Source organism: Agelaius phoeniceus, chromosome 1, assembly GCF_051311805.1.
Source record: "Agelaius phoeniceus isolate bAgePho1 chromosome 1, bAgePho1.hap1, whole genome shotgun sequence".
Lineage (NCBI taxonomy): Eukaryota > Metazoa > Chordata > Aves > Passeriformes > Icteridae > Agelaius > Agelaius phoeniceus.
In genome coordinates this window covers 26901147-26921128 of record NC_135265.1, presented here as the reverse complement: position 1 = coordinate 26921128, position 19982 = coordinate 26901147, and the positions used below count along the sequence as shown (strand labels likewise).

The following is a 19982-nucleotide window of genomic DNA, read 5'->3' as shown; positions in this document are numbered from 1 at the left end:
AGACAAAACAAGTTTAAACAGGAGTATGTTGAAAAATGAATTAAAAAAACATAAGAATACAGAAAATGGAAATCTTTGGAGAAGCAAGAACCTTTATAGATGGATCCTCACACTATTATCCCAACTTATTTCAAACCACTCCCTTGTTGTCCTATGATATATTTCCTCAACACAGAATGATCCTTCATTCATTCCAATCACCAATTCATCAGCTCCAGCTAAATCAAGGCCAAAAAGGGCCCATAGGAGTGGTAAGTATTCCATGAAACGAGAATTTTAGCATGTATGAGCAATGAGTTTGCTGTTTTTATAAATGTCATTAGTATAACTCCACTGGAACTCATTTCCTCTAAACACGCTGAAGACAGAATTGTTCCAAACATCTCTACAGTCTTTGAGAACCTAACAAAAAGACAGGTCACAAAAAATCAATCATGCAAGGTGGACCTTGCTCAAAGAGGACTAAATGAAATATCATCTTAGACTCCATCTAATTTCTCTGTTATTACACAAAGCTGAGGTGAAAAAAATCTCCCACAGAATCTCCCTACAACCACCACATTCCCACAAAGTAACTGTTCTTGATGAATACATAAGCATATATGCCTCTCATTACCTGAAATGTTTTATAGGTCAAGAGGTTAAAAACTTTCCATCGGCAATGGAAATGTAGGTACAAATTTAGAGAGTGTAAAACACCTGAGCAAAATTGAGTCAGGGACCTGCCCAGGGAGATGAATTTTAGCCTGAATCAAGAGGCTAACGAAGTCACAGCTCCACCTGTTGAGCTAAAGCAAACCATCCACCTGTAACTGCTGGCAGCACAGGTTTGTTCTTGTGCCAGACGTGGATGACTAACACTGTGCTTCTTGGATAAAGTAAAACATCAGAGTTTAGGGACAAACCATGCAGTCATCACTCTAGGTGAAGGATACTGCAGCCATGGAGCCATTCTGCCAGAGGACAGAAGGACTGGGATCTACGGGAAGGGTCTCATGGCAGGCCAAAGACAGGATGACATTCTTCTGGGTAAATACACTAAAGAATAAAACAATGACAGAAACAATGCTAGAAATAAAAATATATAGAACCTGCTCAGCTTTTTTTGACTTCACAGATGACTAAGTTGCTCAGACCAGAGGCTATGAATACCACATACCCATACATACATATTCTTTCACAGTCATCAGAAATGCTCACTACTTCTTTCCTCTGTAAGCTATCAATAGCCAGTTCTCACAAAGAAAGTCAAGCTAAAATGTAATGAAATATCCCAGCCACCTTATAAAAATGGAAGTATTTATCAAGCTAAAGACCCCAGTTTACAGTCGAAGAAATCAATGGCAAAGTTCTTCTGAGCTGAGTGGTTTTGAATCAACATGCAAGTTTCTTGTCGAAGAATAAATAAAGCTACATTTTTTGCTTTACATGGTCATTATTCCAGTGCATTTTTCTTCTGAAAGAAAAAAAAAAAAAAGAATCTGCAGTAGTCTGCAAAACATGTACATCAATAGTGCAGTTAGACTTCAACTTTAGACCTCAAATATACTTCTGCAAAATAGCCACACATGGCTTTCTGAGACATGTCACCATTTGCATCTCTTTGTAGCTCTAGACAGCAGTAAGGGTGCTGTCTGGATGCCTCAAAAACATATTTACAGGAAGAAAAAAAAGACACGTGAATTATCTATTTGAAAATCCTAACTTTAATTTAATTTCATAGATAACGGTATTTTTGTAGACTATTTCTTCAGAAGCTGGAGCAGTAGTCAGAATGAGTCACAAATCATGACTCAAAAAATTAAAATAATCCAAAAATAATTATTATCTCATAATTATAGGAATTTTTCTCATTAATTATTATCCAATAATAATAAAGACAATCTTTTTAGGATAAGGGATAGTATCAAGTGTACTACTTGGTTATAGAAAAATATTGTAATAGATCCTAAGTAGTCTAGAGGTAAATTCAGCAGATTCTTGGCAAAAACATTACTCTGTAATATTTTTGAAGACATGGATGTGTTATCATTTCCTCCATGGAAGAAGTTCTATATCCCAAAAAAAGAAATGCAAAAACCATACTGCATTCACCTTCTCCTAGCTCAGTAAAGCACTGAAGCATATGTGACAAGTGTTCTGACTTCAGTTGAGATTGTGTTTTGCTTCTAAAAAGTAGTTGCAAGCTATTGGCCTTCACTCTGAAGTGTCTGCTACAACACTGCAATTTCAGAATATCCTATAAATTGTGGAGAACAAAAACAGCACCTCCTCTAATGTACTTAGTCATACATTTCCATATTCATTTGAGTTGTGTTACACTGGAAGACTGAACCATATAATTACAATCTGCTAATCCATACAATAACTTTTCCAAGACTCACAGTCTGCTCTAGCTAGAAAATTTTCAGCACATTTAAGAGATAAATACAATCTATATTCGAATACATTTGTAATCCTGTGGGATGGTACCTTGCAGCAATGACTTGTGCTAGCACAGAGAGCAGGGCTGCTCACAGAGGAAGAAGACACACAGCAAGAGGTCCTACTGAGTCAGCACAGATAGAAGCTAAAGAGATAGATAATGATTCACACATACCACAGTCTTGTCAAGGACCAGATAATATTGTTTTTTACCCACTCTGAGTGACCACTCCCAGATGCAATTCCACTAAAAGTATCAATGCACTTCCCTCTGCTTGCAACACGTACTACACTGCCACCTGCTACAAGCAAGTCAGCTAAGCAAATGTGATGGTTTGTGGAAGCAGGGAGAAGAGAAAAGCAGGAATATAAAATGTGGACATTATCAAGTATTATCCATTGCAGATGAAGGCAGCAGGATGGAGTCCATCTTTTTAAATGGTGAAGGTTTTCATGTACTATTTATTATGCACATCTTTTATGTCACATTTCTGTAATCTTTCTTATCTTCCCCATCCTTAAAGATCTGTTCACTCAGCAATTGTCCTCCACAGAGCTACAGTATTATTGCTATGTTTAACCTATCAGTATTTCTTACAAAATCTTCTCAAGGTGCAAAGCATTCCCCACATAAACATTAAGAAAAATCTCTATGTAATACAGAGTAGTTGCAGTAAGTGACAGCAGAAATTAGTCTAAATTAGAGTCAAATTGCAAACTAACATTCTGATTTTAAGCACATGAATATTTTACAATACTGTTATTGACAGTAGCATGAGGACACAGTTTTAACATTATTCCTATTTTAAGTCTATCTCTTCTTTTGCAAGACCTCAAATGCTATGCATAAGAATGTAAATATAAAAAGCAGTCCATTAATTTTATATGAGCAGTTTTATATACCTGAAGGCCTATGACAACATTTCTTGACAAAATAGCCTAGCAGAAGGACTATTTTTCTAAAGTTCAATCAAGAATAGCTTATAAAAATGACTGTGCTGATAAATATTATGGTACAGGTGGTCTGAACTACCCATAACAGAAATTCCATTAGCTAAAATCTTTTAAGAGCTGCCAATTACACTTTCAATTTGAAGTGGTATCTGAATAGTGACAAGCAATTCCCAGAAACAGAAATGGTCTCCTTAATCTTCAACATAAACAGAATCTGTCCTCCTCACACAAGTAAACAAACCATTGATTTACATGGAATCCTCTCTTGTATTACACTGCAGGATCAGGGCATAGGATCTGCAGCAGGGGAGTCTTTGTTTATCCAGAGTGTTCTCAATACATGGCCAGAATGTTTCTCGTTTTCTATTTTTACTTTTACCCAGTAGCTCACATGCTCCTCTAAAACGAGTGCAGGAAATATTGTGCCAGCTGAAAGTTAACTCACACATAATGCAAGGCTGACATAGGGCAGGGGAAGGGGAAAGAGGATCATAAAACACTGGTCACTAATCATTGGTAATCCTACTCCTGTTATTTCAAAGCATGTTCCAACTAGGAAGGTAAGAAGTACCTTTTAATTTTCAGCTGAGGATACTGTACTGATTAGATTTAAATGACTCTCTACTTTTCTTTCTAAATAAAAAAATATAATTCTAATGTCTCATATATTACTGTAATATTAATAATTAATATATTTATATATATATATATTGTATCTATTATAATTACATGCCTTTCCAAGAACCAAGGTTATTAGATAACTTTCCTACTATTATTTTGTCTGTCAGCTCTGCTTCTAAAACAAGTCTGCTGCACAGCTATCACCAAATTTTCAAAAGCCCAGCAAAATAAGAGCATTCACAAGTGCTCTTGTGCACACAATAACCAGGTTACCCACACAAAGAAACAACCAGGCTCTTTGTTCTTTTGGTTTTTGTGTCAAGTCTGGGTTAGAATATGAAATTTGAGGAAAAGAGGGCACTAATGTCATAATCATTTGGTAGGCCTAGTTTGTCTCCCTTCAACAGCCTGCAGATCTGGAAAGAGCAGATCATCTTTGCATGCACTGGTCAGTCTGTCATCAAAGTGATCAAACAGATTAACAGGAGAGGTGATAACCCAGAGGACACTGGCAAAACTAACTTGTGAACGGACAGGACCAAGACCAACTACTGGACAAAAATTTTTTGAGCAGATACAGGGGGTAAGGTAGAAAATACTACTAAATCTCTCCTCAGAGAGGAAAAGACAAGGCAGCGGGAGAGATGATGCAGTGTGCAAGGCAGATGAACGTCCCTGAGACATTTGTCACCGGCTGGACGGTGAGACATTGACATTAATGAGGGTGGCATTTGGAAGATAAAAGCAGTATCTCTGCAGCAGACAATGCAGTTGTGAGACGCCACGCACAGGGATATGGTGTAATCAAAAGGGACTGGAGAATGTTCACATCCAGCAAAAGCATCACAATCACAACTGGTATTCATGGGAGAATATGGATCAAGAATAAATGGCTTATGGTTTTGTCTGGAAGGCTGGTGGAGATTGTGGGTTATTTTACCTCTCAGCCCAGTCAATTCCCATCACATTCCTTTATTGAAGGACTCTTCATCAGTCATTCACTTACACCTGCCTTGCCAAAAGTCACTGTTTCATTGACAAGTGCTTTTCAGGCAGTAGAGCTCTAGAGGATAGCTCTGTTGATAGTAAGTGGGATTTACAGGGGTGGAGGCAGTTGCCTGTGATTATCTCCTCGTGAAAGCAAGTGGAGGGCTGGGTGATACCCTGAGCACTGTCTGCCAGGACACAGGCAATCAGTTGAAGGCAGCAAGATCTGGCTGCCCCTCACAGGTGCCTCAGAGTGCCACTACCTCCAAAAATGACATCAGCTATGTCTGAGAGACACTCCTGCCCCGACCCATAGGATTAAAAAAGTCATTGTTAATTAATAACTCCCTGTTCTCATGTCTCAGTGTCAGCCATGTCTCAGATCTCATTTTTTACTCCAGTGCTTTTGGATATCTCTGGTGTCTCTCCAAAAGGAGAGGATGCCATGGTCCTGGGATAGAATGAGACAAACCTGAGCATCTCAGAACAGCTTTCCTATCCTCAGATTCATTCTACCACCCCTGCTCCACCGTATACTCATGTATTGTCCCTCTGACCAGCTTTTCCTCAGAAAACAAAGCTACCATTTCACCACTGAGTGAAAGACAGTCAGCAGCAACAGTAAACAAATACATCGATCTGCTGGTCCACCCGTCCCCTCCTTCCTTCAGGAAAACTGGCACAGAGCGCCAAGCCCCGACTCCAGAGCGTGTTGAGGATGAGGTCTAAGCAGCAGCAGCCCAAAATATTGAGTAACCCGGGACGGGGCACCTTGAGAGCGAGTAGCGGCGGTGCGGGCCGGGGCCGGGCCGGGCCGGGCGCTGTCCGTGGTGCTGCCGGCCCAGGCGCTGTTAGTGGTGCTGCCGGCCCAGGCGCTGTCCGTGGTGCTGCCGGCCCAGGCGCTGTCCGTGGTGCTGCCCTGGCCCGGACTCTCTCCAGGGCACTGCCCCATCCCGGGCTCTCTCCAGGGCTCTCCCCCATCCCGGGCTCTCTCCAGGGCTCTCCCCCATCCCGGGCTCTCTCCAGGGTGCTGCCCCATCCCGGGCTCTCTCCAGGGCTCTCCCCCATCCCGGGCTCTCTCCAGGGTGCTGCCGCACGGCGCTGCCGGCCCGGCCGAGGGGGCAGCGCCGGCCCCGGCCCGGCACCGAGCGGGACACTCAGGGTGTGTCTCTCTCAGGCCCTCTCTCGGCCCCCTTGCCAGAGCCTGCCCGCTCTCCCCGCAGCGCCTGCCCTCGCCGTCCACGGCTCGAAACACTCAGCATCTCCGACAGAGGGGGGAAAAAAACCACACTTTTAAAAATAAACAAATAAATAAATGGCACGTAGACTAATCGTACTCTGAAGAAAGTTTCAGATACGGATCCAGCAACGAAAGGGAAATAGGAAGCCAGACTAACCCGATATGTGCTAAGGACAAGCTCTTTCTGCTTCCTCGTTAATGCTTCATGCAAGGAGTGCAGCCCACATGTGAAAGTAACAATGTCCCCGTCCTACTGCAGAGTTTTGAGAGCCTCCCTATTGTCCTTCAATACCGTCTCTCTGCTTTGATACAAAAAAATTGAAAGAGTATGGCAAAGCGATAGAAGAAATCTGACTGAATCAATCACAATCAAGCCCAGCAGGACGGATTATGGGAAAAGAAGCTGTACTCTTGAGTAACGACCGGCGTCACAGTAGTTAAACTAGAACAGAAAAGCCTCTCGAAAAGTCAATTCTTATGTAGATGAGGTGACAAGAGAGATTTTCTCTCCCTTCGAGGGCTCACTGAATTCCTAATTTGCCCCTAGAAGCCCTAGAGGAATGAGGAAGAAGGGGTGGGAATACTGGGATTGCTAGTCGCAACAAATATTACCGTGATCTGGATTGTTGCCTAGAAATGCACTGAAAATTAGGGGATCCAATGCCATTGTCTCAGCCGAGCTATTTGTCCTGACCTTCGGCTTTGTCCATCCAGGCTGAACAAACTTCCTGCAATGAGCGTCGCCCCCGCTGTCTGCCAGCCACACAACTTTGATCTCTCTGGGTCACAGAAAGGGAAAGAGGATGAGAGGCAGTTTCCCCTCTGAAAAAGGGCACTCGCAGAAGTTTATACAACAGCCAGAAAAACGTAGTGTTAAACAATAAACTGGGAAATGTGCTGTCCTGTTAAACAGAGAGTAGTTTGCACAGCATTGAGAACCCGCCAATATATATCATATCAATAAAAAGGAGCTCTTCGAAAGCTTGCATAGTAATTGAGATTGGAGATCTTTTTTGATATGGGTTGGCATTTCCTCATATCAATCTGACAGAGCCAACTCAGGAAATTGCTGGTAATATTCATCTGGGGAGCACTTTCATTAAACGTAATTCATTCGACTTTCACAATAAATTGAGTGACATCCTTACAGCAGAACCTTTTTATCCTTGATGAAGTGCTTGCCAGCCTTTGGTTTTCCACTTTATTGTCACATTCCTTAAAGCAGAATCGTCAACATGTCAATCTGCTGCATGAAAAAAATGCTAAAGCTGTATTTACAAAGCACCCAGGAGGTGGTTTAATGCTGACTTACAAGAAGAGCGAGCTGGGTGTTAAACTATCTGCTAAATCACATTAAAACTTCACCCAAATCCAGTCGGGAGAACAGAAGCCAATCCTAGGGAGGCTAGGATGGCTCACACATTCATTTTCTCCAAGTGCTGGCTATTCCGAGCAATTGGTTTCTTAACCTGCTTCACCGCACTTTCCAAGACGATTAGGAAACGGGTTTTTTGTTAATTAAAATGGCGGTTTAGAGATGCAGGGAAATATTAAAGAGGTTAAAATGGATACCTCTAGGTACCGTACCGACTTGGAAGATTTGGCTAGTCGAAGAGAGGCAGGAATTTGGATTACATTCAGGTACCTCCCCAGAAGGTGAAATCTATTCCAGATTGCTTTCTCCAACTATATACTGAATTAAAATAGTGTGTACTAAGCATCAGGAAAAAGAAAGTTCAGTGCAAGGAAACCCCTTCTAAAACTAGCACAGGTCTCTGGTGGTTAGGAAGCAGGGATGCCTGGAAAAGAATACACTATCCTCAGCTTGAAAAAAAAAAAAAAAATCAAGAGCGCAGGTAAGTTTGTTTCACCTACACGAGGTCGGGGTCCCGTTGTTATTCCCGTGTCTTACCTTCCGAAAGGGTATTTTTTTTCCCCTTACACCACCGCTACAGCGTCTCTCAAACTCGTCTAGAAAGAGGGAGCAGGAGCTTCTCAAGGCTACGTAAACTCCCCCGCACAAAAAGCCACTACTGTCCCTGCTCGCCAAGCACTCTCCCCCGCCCTCCCTCCCTTCGACGTCAATTTGAAAATTGAAAGAAATCGCTTATTTGGGGGGAAAAAAGCAATACCCGAATGCATTCACCACCAAATGCCTCTGAGAAAATACTGTGGGTGGTGATTACGATAGGACAATGCCTCCTGTCTCTTTTGTTTTCTGCCTATAGAGGTGTGGGTTTGTTTGTTGGGCTTTTTTTTTCTTCCGTGACAAAGTAGGACACAATCAGCAACAATCTTTAAAAAGAAGGAAGAAAAAAAACCAACTTATCTTCGCCGGCACGTGATATTTCCTCACGTTCACCACAGCTTTCATTAACCGGGGTGAAATGACCGCAAACAGTGCGACGCGCAGTGAAATTAAATGTACACAAACTCCGGAGCCGCTCACCCCCTGTTTACCCCCTCAGCAAATACTGCACAAAGTGTGCCATCACCGAGGACAATTTTAAACCCCTGTTATTCACAACAATTTTGCAGGGAAGCTCCTCTCGGCTGTCAGAAGGCCTCCAAGCTACAGTGGCGGTGTGAAACAGACCTTAAAATCCCAGCCCGGCACGGGGGGGAGGTTAGCAGGCTGTTTCCAAAGCCCCTCTGCCAAAGCCATCGCCGTGTTTAACAAGGTGCCCCGTGAGCCCCGCAGTTCTGCTCCTCTGGCAAAGCGCCGCGCAGGAAAGCTCCCCCCGCGGAACAGCCTTCACCGCGGGGTGCAGAACCACCCCTCCTCTTGCCCTGGCGCTGCTTAAGTTCTGCACAGAGTTCAGCACTCTGCTACCCGGCTCCGGTGCGTATCCTAATTAAAGCCACCGGTGAATAAACACTTTGCTGGGAGAAGACGACAAGCCGGGCGGGGGATGAAGGGGGGGAGGGATCCTTACCCTAGCAGCATGCCACGCAAAATTCCGACTGATTTAATTCCGTACCCGCTGCTCCGGTGTAGGAGCACCTAAGAAATGAGCCGAAGTCTCTCCGAGCCGGGGTGATCCCGGCAAGAGAGGTGCACAAAAGTACCCACTCCGTGCTTGTGCGGTGCGGCACGGTCTCCTCAGGGCGGGCGGGAGTCGAGCCTGTGACCGTGGCGGGGGTGAAATCCCGCCGTGAGCCAGCCCTTCGCCACCCGGGGCTGCACGGGGCCCGGGAGCGCCGGGACGGGACGGGACGGGACGGGACGGGACGGGACGGGACGGGACGGGACGGGACGGGGCGAGCGCCCTTCGCCGCCGGGAGCTGCCGGGCACAGCCCGCCGGGCCCCGCCGCACGGAGCGGCTCCGCAGCTGCCGGCACGAACGCGATCTGCCTCCTCCTTCCAGGGCCTGCTTGACCTGTCCCTCTGAGAAATAATACTCAGGATCCTTGCCGCCCTTCCTAACAGCCCGCGCGTTCTGTAGCCACTTCTACAGCTTGCTGCTTCCACACAGGGGGAGAAAAAATAAGGAAGAAATGAAAAGAAACAGCCTGGCCTTTTATTGTCCTGTGGTGTCGGACTGGAAGTTCACAGGCAGCTAGGCAGGAGGTACAACGAGAAGGTTGTAAAATCCCAGCATCCTTATAAACAGAACTCAATTCTAAGAGAGTCTGCAAGCTCCAGATGTTATTTTGGTTTTTTTCTTTATTCTTTACGTTCTTCCTCACGGACGATTTTGAGCTCAGCACTGTTAGTTAAGGAAACATCATCCATTAGAATCAGACTAAGATGCTTTTGAAAGAACAGCAGTGATGTGGAGTGTCGTGGTAAATGAGACCTAGTGTAGGTGTTTGAATAATTTCTGCAGCTTTCTAAAAGTAGAGAAAGAAAACAACTGCATGACTTTAAAGGTTAACTCCTAATTCTGACAAATAAGTACTAAGTTACCCATTTAGGCCAAAGGAAATGCACTACCATTGCAAATCAAATATAACATTTTCAATACACTGCACAGCTCAAAACAAGGAGAAAATGCACCTTGAAATGCACAACTAATGTTCTTTTCAATAAACATAATAAGGTTTACCATCTCCACCCCAGCAAAATTCCTACTCATTCAGATCGGCCACGATCTCTATAAATTTCAGGCAATAAGGCTGAATAGCATATGGCCCTACTAAAAGGGGAAGAAAAGCAGAAGCATTATTTGGTTTGGTTTTTTTTCCTTAATATTTCTTGCAAAGAGGTTTAACGGTGGAGGGGGAAAAATTAATTAAAAAACAAAAGAAAAAGAGCAGCGGTTTAGCAGTTTGCTGAGCGAAGAGAAATTACAAGGCAGTGTCCGTAAATGAGTGACTTCAAGGCAGCCTAGCCTCACTGCAGCTGTTCACTCTCCATGAACACCTCCTAATTCAGGCGAAGGGGAAACAGGCTATTGTCCCTCTCACCTATATTATTAACCCCTCTCAAAAAGGTTTTCTTTAACAAACTCGATAGGAAGCTGTTTGTGCTGCCATTTCATTTACCCTTCCTAACAGTTTGAGCATTGAAAATTTAATTCCTAATTGAAACTGCTTTTGTCCACGCGGAGCGACGTGCACATATGGATAGGCACAACAAAGTGCTGCACCTTGCTGCTTTGTGGCGCCGCATTAAAGCTTTAATCAAAACTTCATGCTTCGGTGCTAATAAACAGTTTGTTACCATGTGACGGCCTAATACAAACTTTCAGAGTCACTCCTGAAATACAGAGAATAGGGGGACATTGGCAGAAACGTGGAAGAATCGAGTTAGAAAGAAGAATCGTGCTAGGGAAATCCTTTGGATCCTCCCCGAGCGTTTTGGCAGAAGACACAGACCAGCTGAAGGGCGCATTCCCTCCCCCTAGCTCGCCTTTTATTCCCGATTTTTTTTTTCTGTGTCATATTTCGCATTGTTTCGAGGGAAACTTGAAAATCGTCTCCTTCACTCTGCAATGCCAAGTCCTCAGGAAAAAAAAAGTATTCAGGTAATGAAGTCTGTAACTAAACGGTAATTGAATCAGCATAATTTGCACACTGAATGGTTTTCAAATGCTCCCAGTTTACAATTAAAGGAGAATTAATGCGCTTGTTGTTCAGACTGCAGCGCATTAGAATAAATCCAGCACTGTTGTTGTAATGAGTCGAGAGCAGTTTAACTGCCAGCAAACACATTTAAAATTTAACACGACGTATCGATCTCGCTCCGGCTTTTTGATGGATTATTTGCCACGCGCTTTTCTCCCCATTTCCCCCCTCCACCCCCACCCCAGCTATAAAATTCGCAGGGAGGAGAGACGCCCGCGGCAGACGTGGCACCGCCCGGCGAGGGCAGGACCCCCGATGAGGGAGCCACGTCGGGCGGGCACGGAAGGGCCGGGAGGTGCCGGACCGGGCCGGGATTGGGCCGGGATTGGGCCGGGATTGGGCCGGGCCGGGCCGGGCGCGGCGGGCGCTGCGCGGGCGCGGTTGGAGCGCGCGCGGCCCCGCCTGCCCCCCCCCCCCCCCCCCCCGCCCCGCCCGCGCCCCATTGGCTGCCCCGCGCGGGGCCGCGCGCGCTGCCCCGCAGCGCCCCCGGGCGGCGCCACCGCCACAGCGCAGGGAGCGGCGGCGCGGGCAGCGCCCGCAGCCCGGGAACCGGAGCCGGAGCCGGAGCCGCAGCCGCAGCCGGAGCCCGAGCTCGAGCCCGAGAGCCGGAGCCCGGGAGCCGGAGCCGGAGCCCGAGAGCCGGAGCCGGAGCCCGAGAGCCGGAGCCGGAGCCCGGGAGCCGGAGCCGGGCCGTCGCCGTCACCACCCCCCGCACGGGCGCCGGTGTGCTTCTCTCGGCAGCGCTCCTGGAAAAAGGTCTTTTCCCTCCCCCGTAGCCATGGGGATGAGCTGCCGCCAAGCGTTTGCCTGCTTAACGCATCACAAGCGAGAGAGGATGCGGACTGCAAAAGGGCAGTCTGCCTGGGTTTTGTTCCTTGCAGTCGTAGCGGGAATAAAGTGTATGTGCGTGTGTGAAAGGAGATAACGCCGATGTTTACTCGTGTTCCCGCGGTAATCTTAAAGGAGATTTGCTACGAAAGTCAATGACACTTGTCGCGGAAAATACTAGCTGTGCTGGCCGCCGAGTGCCCGCCCGCCTGTGCCGCACCGCCCGTAGTGGCACACCGCGGGGTTCCCTTCCGGAGGGGCTCCCACCCTCAGGAGGGAGCGGAGGGCACGAAGTTGCCTCCATCCCACAGCCTGGCCGGGCGCCCCCGCGGCGGTGCTCTGGTGCCCGCGCAGACACCCAGGGACCGGTCCGGGAGGCAGCACCGGGGGACGCGGCCCAGGAGACCCCGACCCTGCTCTGGCCCGGCGGAGCGCCCCTTCCCCGCGAAGGAGTTACAGGTCTGCGCCCCCACTCCTCGCACCCCGCCGAGATTTCCCGGCCGGGACCCGCACCGCCCCGGCCCCGGGAGGACGGGGCAGGGCTGGCTGCGGCGTGCAAGTAGTTGCCGTGAGTTTGCTCGTTCTCCGCCAGGCTGGCGCCCTCCTCCCCGACGAGCTTCCCCATGCCCGGCCCGTGACAGGGGCCGGGGACACTCACCAGGTAGAGAGTGGGCTGCAGCAGAAGGACCGCGTACCAGTACACAGCCTGCATCCTCGCCGCTCAAACTTCCCCCGCGCTGCTTTCGCTGCCTCTTTGTTCCTTCCAGAACATAGATCCACCTGACATCCACTTTACAGAACAAGCAGAGCTCTCACCAGCCTAGACAAAAACGAAATTATAGATCCCATGACCACAAGACAAGGTTAGGCTCAGCACAAGGGGGGAAGAGAGGTGTATAGGGAAAGGGGTGGCGCGGGGGGGCGGCGGCGGGAGAGAAGGAGGAGATGGGGTGTGTGAATGGGGGTGGGCGAAACAAAAAACGATTAAAATCGAGTTAATCCATCGTCAGAGCAAAGTGATCGCACGGTCCGAGGTGGCGGCAGACCGCCTACAGGTAGCGCTCCCCGGCGCTCAGTCCTTTCACTGGGCGGGAGAGCCCCGTGGTGTAGGCTGGGACGGCCCGGGGGTGCCACTGCCAGCCCTGCCTGTCTGTGTGCCCCCGGCGGGGACCGGGCGGCAGCCGCCCGCCGGTTGGCTGCGGAGCCCCGGCAGCGAGCTAGGGAACGGAGCGGGGAGAAGGCGACAGCGGACGCTGGGGTCGTGGCTCCGGATGCTTGCGGGCGCTTAAAGCCGAGGCAGAGAGCTTCGCCTTCGGGACGCCCGAGCAGGATCTGCTTACCCCTGCAAGCGCCCACCTCCCTCTGCCGCTCCTAAAGGCGCGCCGTGCCCTGCCCCGGGCCGGGACCGCGCCCCGGGGCGCCCCGACGGGCGAGGACCCCCATCCCCGGCCCCAGCCCTTCTCCGCCCCCGCGGCCCGCGGACAGCCCCGCCGCCGCGGGGGGGCCGCGCTGGGGATACGTACGGCGTGGGGGATCCGACGGCGGACGGGGCTCCGCGGGACGCTCCATGGGCGAGCCTAGAGGGGCCGAGTGCCGCGGCGCAGCCCACCACCCCTGCGCATCTCCTGGCCGCGCTCCGCGCCGAGGTGTCCCGCGGCCGCTGTGCATCCAGCGCAGGCACTGTCAGGGCGGCGGGGCGGCTGGCAGGCTCTCCCCCCCTTGCCTCCCCTTCTCCGCACACGGCCGCGCTCTGGATCCGCCGAGCAGGACACTTACGGGAGGAGGGAGCTGCCCGGGCTGCCCGCTCGCCTTCGGCGGGGGGCGCGGGCAGGAGCGGCGGCACCGGCGCTCCGGGGCGTCCAGAGCGATTTGTCTCTATTAAAAATGACTTATTGGCGAGTGAGCGGCGAGCGCCTGCTATTTAACTTCAGATAAAATCTATCTGCAAAGACCTTGGCCGATCATCTTAAAATAAAGCGCTGGAGCCGAGCACTGTCCGAGGCTCACTGCTTGGGGAAAGAGAAAGAGCAGCGGAGGGGGGAGGAGGGGGGGGCTTGCTTGGCGAGGGGGGAAGGGAGGAGGGAGGAAGGGGAGTTTAGCGGCGTCCCATCCTCTCCGCTGAACGGGGTGATGAATTAGAGCCCTCCCCGGGCGGCGCGATCTGCCTTGCGCTGCCCGCCCTGCCCACCCTGCCCGCGCTGCTGCCCGCCGTGTGTCCTGCCCTGTCCCTGCTGCCTGCCCTGTCCCTGCTGCCTGCCCTATCCCTGCTGCCCGCCGTGTGTGCTGCCCTGTCCCTGCTGCCTGCCCTGTCCCTGCTGCCCGCCGTGTGTCCTGCCCTGTCCCTGCTGCCTGCCCTAGCCGCCCTGCTGCCTGCCGTGTGTCCTGCCCTGTCCCTGCTGCCTGCCCTGTCCCTGCTGCCTGCCGTGTGTCCTGCCCTGTCCCGCTGCCTGCCCTGTTCCTGCTGCCTGCCCTGTCCCTGCTGCCCGCCCTGTGTCCTGCGCTGTTCCTGCTGCCTGCCCTGTCCCTGCTGCCCGCCGTGTGTCCTGCCCTGTCCCTGCTGCCTGCCCTGTCCCTGCTGCCTGCCCTGTCCCTGCTGCCTGCCCTAGCCGCCCTGCTGCCTGCCTCTGCCCGGGAGCGGCGCTGCCCTCCCTGCCCTCCCTGCTGCCCGCGCTGCTGCCTGGGCACAGCCCTTTCCCTCTCTGCCTGCCCGCGGGAGCCGGCTGTCCGCCTTAAAGGAGCATGGCAGAACATCTTCTTCCTCTTTCTTCCCTCTCATTTTAGTTTTTCCGCCTCCCTCTGCGGTGTCCCGTGCACCGACAGTGCTGCTCCGCCTGGGAAGTCAGCGGGCGCCCGCCAGCTGACGGAGGTGGCAGGATCGCGGAGCCCAGAAGGGTGACGGCTGCGGGAGCCAGGCTCCAGGATGGAAGGGTGGCTTCTCCCGCGCTAGCAGGAACCTGTAGCTGGACAGCCCCTCGGAGTGAGGCTGGAAAGCTCACCCCTGTCGGGTGCTGTGGCTTATCCTGCCAGCTGTCATACAAATGGAAAGGTCTCACCGACCTGTTTTTGCTTCTACTTTGCAAAGAATCCTATGGATGTTTTTCATACACCCTTCCATCCTCCTAAACGGTATCATTACTAGTGTGACATTGGGACAGGGTGAAGGGGAGGATACCAGCAGCACAGAGCAGCCTTACCAGATGCCCAAGCTCAATAGCAAACCTCAGATTTATCACTTCCCAAAGCCAAAGCAAGAAGCACTCCAGTACGCTGTACAGAGAGGGAAATGATAAAGAAAAGGAGGACTTCAGTAATCCTGTCAAATCCTTCTCTCAGAGCACATAGGAGTAACTAATATCTGTGGTCTGGGACTTCAGTATCAAGCTGTAAAATACTTAATATTTTAATATGTTTTCATTTTGGGGTCTGAGTTTGGAACACTATAATAAAAGGGGAGCAGGGAAAGAATGGGGAAGGTAATGAGTACTCTTTGAAAGAGCTGCACCAGAGCCCTCCCCCATAGCCATTTCTGCTCCAAACACCTGGAAGATGGACACCTCCATATGCTTCCAGCACCATCACTCTGCTAGACATGCAGAATGCTCATGTCACAGCTTTGAACAGAAGTGTGCAGCCTGCGAGGAATCATACTGTCATCCTGCCCCTCCAGACAGCCTCTGCGTTGCAGTGCAGGCTAAAGCTGCCTAGGGACTTCTCCTTTCAAAAGGAGAACAAAAAATTGCAGCTGACTTTTCCCTTGCAACTCCCTCCTTCCTATCTCTCCCACTCTCACTTCTCCGTTAGTCCGGGGCTAGAACCACACCTAATAAACAATCTAGAGAGATGACAGATGAGAGAGGGAGAGAGAGAGAGAGAGGAGATGGCTAGATAGATATTGCTCTCTTTGCATAGAACAAACTTGCCATAGACAGTGTGGAGCATACTGCTGATCATTGCAATAACTTGCTGTTTAACACAGCACAGTACTCTTATTTTAGATATGAAATTGCCAGGTAAGTACCGAGCAGAAAAAGCAAAGTCTGCCAGGTATCAGTAGGTCATGCTCCTGGAGAAGACATAATTTCTTCAGGAAGGGGCAATTCAATTCTATGTATAACTTGATTCAGTTTACCCAAGCTCTGATCACTGCCTTCCTATTAGAGTGACAAGGCAGTAGTCCCAGGAGAATAATCATTCCTTCAGCTGGTCAAATAGAAGAAGGTCCTCCGAGTCTTTCTCATCCAGATCCTTATACCTTGTCTAGAGGAGCATTATGGAGGCTCCACTGTGCCTCCTCATTCCTGGCTCCACTGGAATCACAAGCATGCCTCATCTTTACTTCATCCCATTGAAATGTCCTCACCCTGTGAATTCAGCAAGGTCTCCTATAAACAGCCTGATCTGTGTGGCATCTATTCCAATTGTTGGGGAGACTCTTGAGGCAAAGTTCTGAAGGATGGATGGATCTGTTTACTGAAGTTTCAGACTGTTCCAAGGTCTCATTGGCTTAACTGAGGGCATCTCTCTTTGCCCTTCAGCTGACCTCCTTAGCCAGAGGCCACCGGGACAAACTTTCTAACTACAGTGGAACTGAGACTTCCTTCAGAAATGCTGCTTGGATTGCTCCTTCTCTCCACTGCCATTCCAGAAGAAAGGAGTAAGGAGTATATAGGAATCTGGATTAAGCGTTTTTATTATTAAAGAAAAAAAAATGCAAACTCCAAAGTATTCCACCTGTGAACATGTGATACTTTTTCAAAGGGAATAAAATTATAAAAGGCATATAAAAATCTGACATTTAAGATTTTTGGATACAGTCATTTGACTTTCATCTGATCCTGTAATATTGGTGCAGCAGCTTAAGTGGAATATTAGATTTTTGCAGTGAATAAGTGAATTTTAATTTCAACCATTTGGATGCAGTTTGCAATTTTAACAATAAGGTCCTCATCAAAGCAGTATCAGCTAGTGAGGTTTTAAAGAATCACAAATTCTGGGCTTAGTAACGGACTTTGCAAAAGACCAATTAGAGTTTAGAATGTAATTGGACTATTTTTAAAGCTTGGAAATGCATTCTAGCCTTTAGATATCTTCCCTGTTTCTGCAAAGATAGCGTCCTGGCTTGAAGAACTGAAAGGGTCGCAAGCAGAAAATCCAAAGACAATGGCAAGTGATTAATAACTGTTACAGGTTCCAATGGAAGATGGGCACATGGTTTAATTGCTTGAGGCCCTGGAAGAAAATACAATGCTATAATGATAAATATCAAATGATTGTGCTAAACTTACTGCACAATGTAGCTAACCTGTCTAAACATGGACAGTTATTTATGAAATAGTAAATAGAACTGAATCCCGTGGAATTCTATTCATAGAGACCACACATCTCTTATTTTGGAAATAAACTGCTTGGGGAAAAAAAGCAAAGCAAAGAAGGCAAAGGTGGGCCAGAGAACAATGAAATCCATGTAAAATGTGAAGAAGCAAAGGAATAAGAAGAGAAAGTCTGATGAATCAGTGTCTGGCCATATGAAGAATATTTCAGTAAGATTATTTACATGAGTGATAAGGAGTGTCCAGCCTGTAAACTGTGTAGTACATATGTAGGGCATGTGCAACTCCGCTATCTTATCTATATGCAAGCTGAATTCAGCTGGAGTTGCATATGCACCACAATGACAGATTATGGCCTCCACAGCTTTTCTATATTTGTACCATACAGTGTGTGGGCCAGATGCCTCATATCACTCATGTAAATAATCTTATTGAAATGTTCTTCATATTGCCAACCATTAACTCATCAGACCTTCTCTTCTTATCCCTTCCCCTCTTCACATTTTAAATAGATTTCTTTTGTTTCAAGGAAATCTTCATGTTTGAAGAGAGCATTTTTATGGTTGGTATAAATACTACAAACAGAGTCCCTTGTCACATTTTATTTCCATTTTTCAAGGTCAGAATATGACTGTATGTACTATTGCTATTTCTAAATATAAAAATATCTCTGTGAGACTTTTATTTTTATTACATTGATTTCTGCCTACTTACGGTCAAAGGCACACCACAAAGTGATGTTTCTCTGTGTCCCATATGGAAAAATACAGGAATACTCCAACCCCTTCAAGAGAAGTGCCTTGTATTCATGGTGTTCTTAACTATTTCTCCTGACACTACACCACGAGGATTCACACCATGCTGGAGTGAGATGTGATGTTCAGCATCAAAGAAGACTAAAAGGTAATGTAGAAACAGCTGTGTCTGGACCACTCAGTGCTTCTGTGATAGAAACATGAGTCAGCCTACAGGCTCCATAAGACTTACTGCAGGTGACACTCAGTGTGCACAAAAAATACTTGAGATGAGGTAAAATGTAAATTATAATCTATATGAATAAAACTTACAGCCAAATTTATCTATGGGATTCTCTCATTAGTAATGTCTTTAAATTCAAGGAGGAGGGGAAATCATGAATTTAATAAAAAAAAATCTTTCAAACTTCCATTGAATAGGGAGCTTCTTTTCTAACATAATATTTATAAATATATATATATAATTATAATTATATCATTATATCAAGAGATTTTTATTTGCATTCCACTTTTATTTTATCCATTATATCTAGATAATTTTCGACAGTGGGAATACAGGAAATAATAGCTATAAGAAGTGGAGAAAAAGAACTTAATGTAAGAAAGAAGTCTATACTAAGTCTTTATATTAGGTCCACAACTTGGGTGAGTTTCCAGAAGACATAATTAGATTTCAAAAATAATGTAGGACTAAGTGAATTGCTTAATTAAAATCCAATTATTAGGATATTTCATGATGTCCACTCTAGGGATTATTAGCTGACAGCAACACTTGTTGGAATAATAAAACTTGATAACAAAAGTTTTATTAAAATTTCTATGTCTCTGAGTATGTGTTTTAACTGCAAAATAACACAAAGTATACCATGTCAGCAGGGAAGGCTTTATACAAGAGAGCTAAAATAGGAGAGTTAAAATGTCTTGAAGAAACTGATGTAAGGGAGAGTCTGCAAAGCCAGTTTTCTTCCTTTCAGTGATGGTGAGGAAGAGAGCAGGGAAGTCTCTGAAGGCTTCTTGGGCTGCTGGCTAAGCTGAAGGAAGGAGCAATGCATGGTCAAAGCAGCTGCCCTTGGCTCCTGGGAGCAGTCTGCTTTTCAAGGGTTGAGTCAGAGAGCTGCATAAACCTTGAGCATTCAGAGCAGAAGGACACTCGACAGAGAATGAGGAAGAATGGCAAAATTTCACCCCCAAAGCCTGCCAGGGGAGACATCCTGGCTCTACATTGTACGTGCCAAAACAACACTGTGAAGCCACACCTTGTGAAGCAGCAATCAACTATTTTCCATTCACTGTATTATAAGCAGGAATAAAATCTCTGATGCAGTGCTAAGTTCACTGAAGGCAGATCTCTTTAGTGTCTTTGCCTCTTTTTTTCTCCTTCATCCTGTATTGACTGTGTACACTCAACAGCAGTGCTGTCCTGAAGCCAGAATTCACTTGTCACTCTATGGAGTGGCTGCAGCTGCAGCCAGGCAGGGCAGGACATCAGGCTGCATGCCCAGTCGGGCTCTTCTTGATGCTGGAGCCATCACACTGAAGGCTCTGGGGGCAGCTCTTTCCACCCCCTCCTCTCCCCCTGGGGGTTTGTGGCAGGCACGCTGGTGCCAGGCTGACAGGCAGGGTGCTGGGTGTGCTGCCCCACACTCGCCTGCTCACGGAGCTGGGCTGGGGCTACAGCTTCTACACACTGCAGTAAAAAGCTCTGTTGACCTCAGGAAGGGAAGTACAGGTGGTAAATTACTGGAATGGCTGTGTCCAAAAGGAACCTGATT

The 19982-nt window shown here is 47.9% G+C and overlaps 1 protein-coding gene across 3 annotated transcripts in view; it reads right to left on the bottom strand.

Moving 5' to 3' along the window:
• The window catches only part of NXPH1 (neurexophilin 1), a 137755-nt gene extending 123582 nt beyond the window's left edge, over positions 1–14173 (bottom strand). The window contains exons 1-2 of one of the 3 annotated variants that reach the window (XM_077175359.1): positions 13902–14173; positions 12784–12945 (exon numbers count right to left, since the gene is read on the bottom strand). In XM_077175359.1, the coding sequence (XP_077031474.1) occupies positions 12784–12837 (54 nt within the window). In that variant the 5' untranslated portion in view covers positions 12838–12945; positions 13902–14173. Of the gene's footprint in view, positions 1–12783; positions 12946–13465; positions 13610–13648 lie in introns of those variants that run through there. The other 2 variants (XM_054634588.2, XM_077175364.1) reach the window with 2 other exon arrangements.
• Between the last annotated feature and the right edge of the window lie 5809 nt (positions 14174–19982).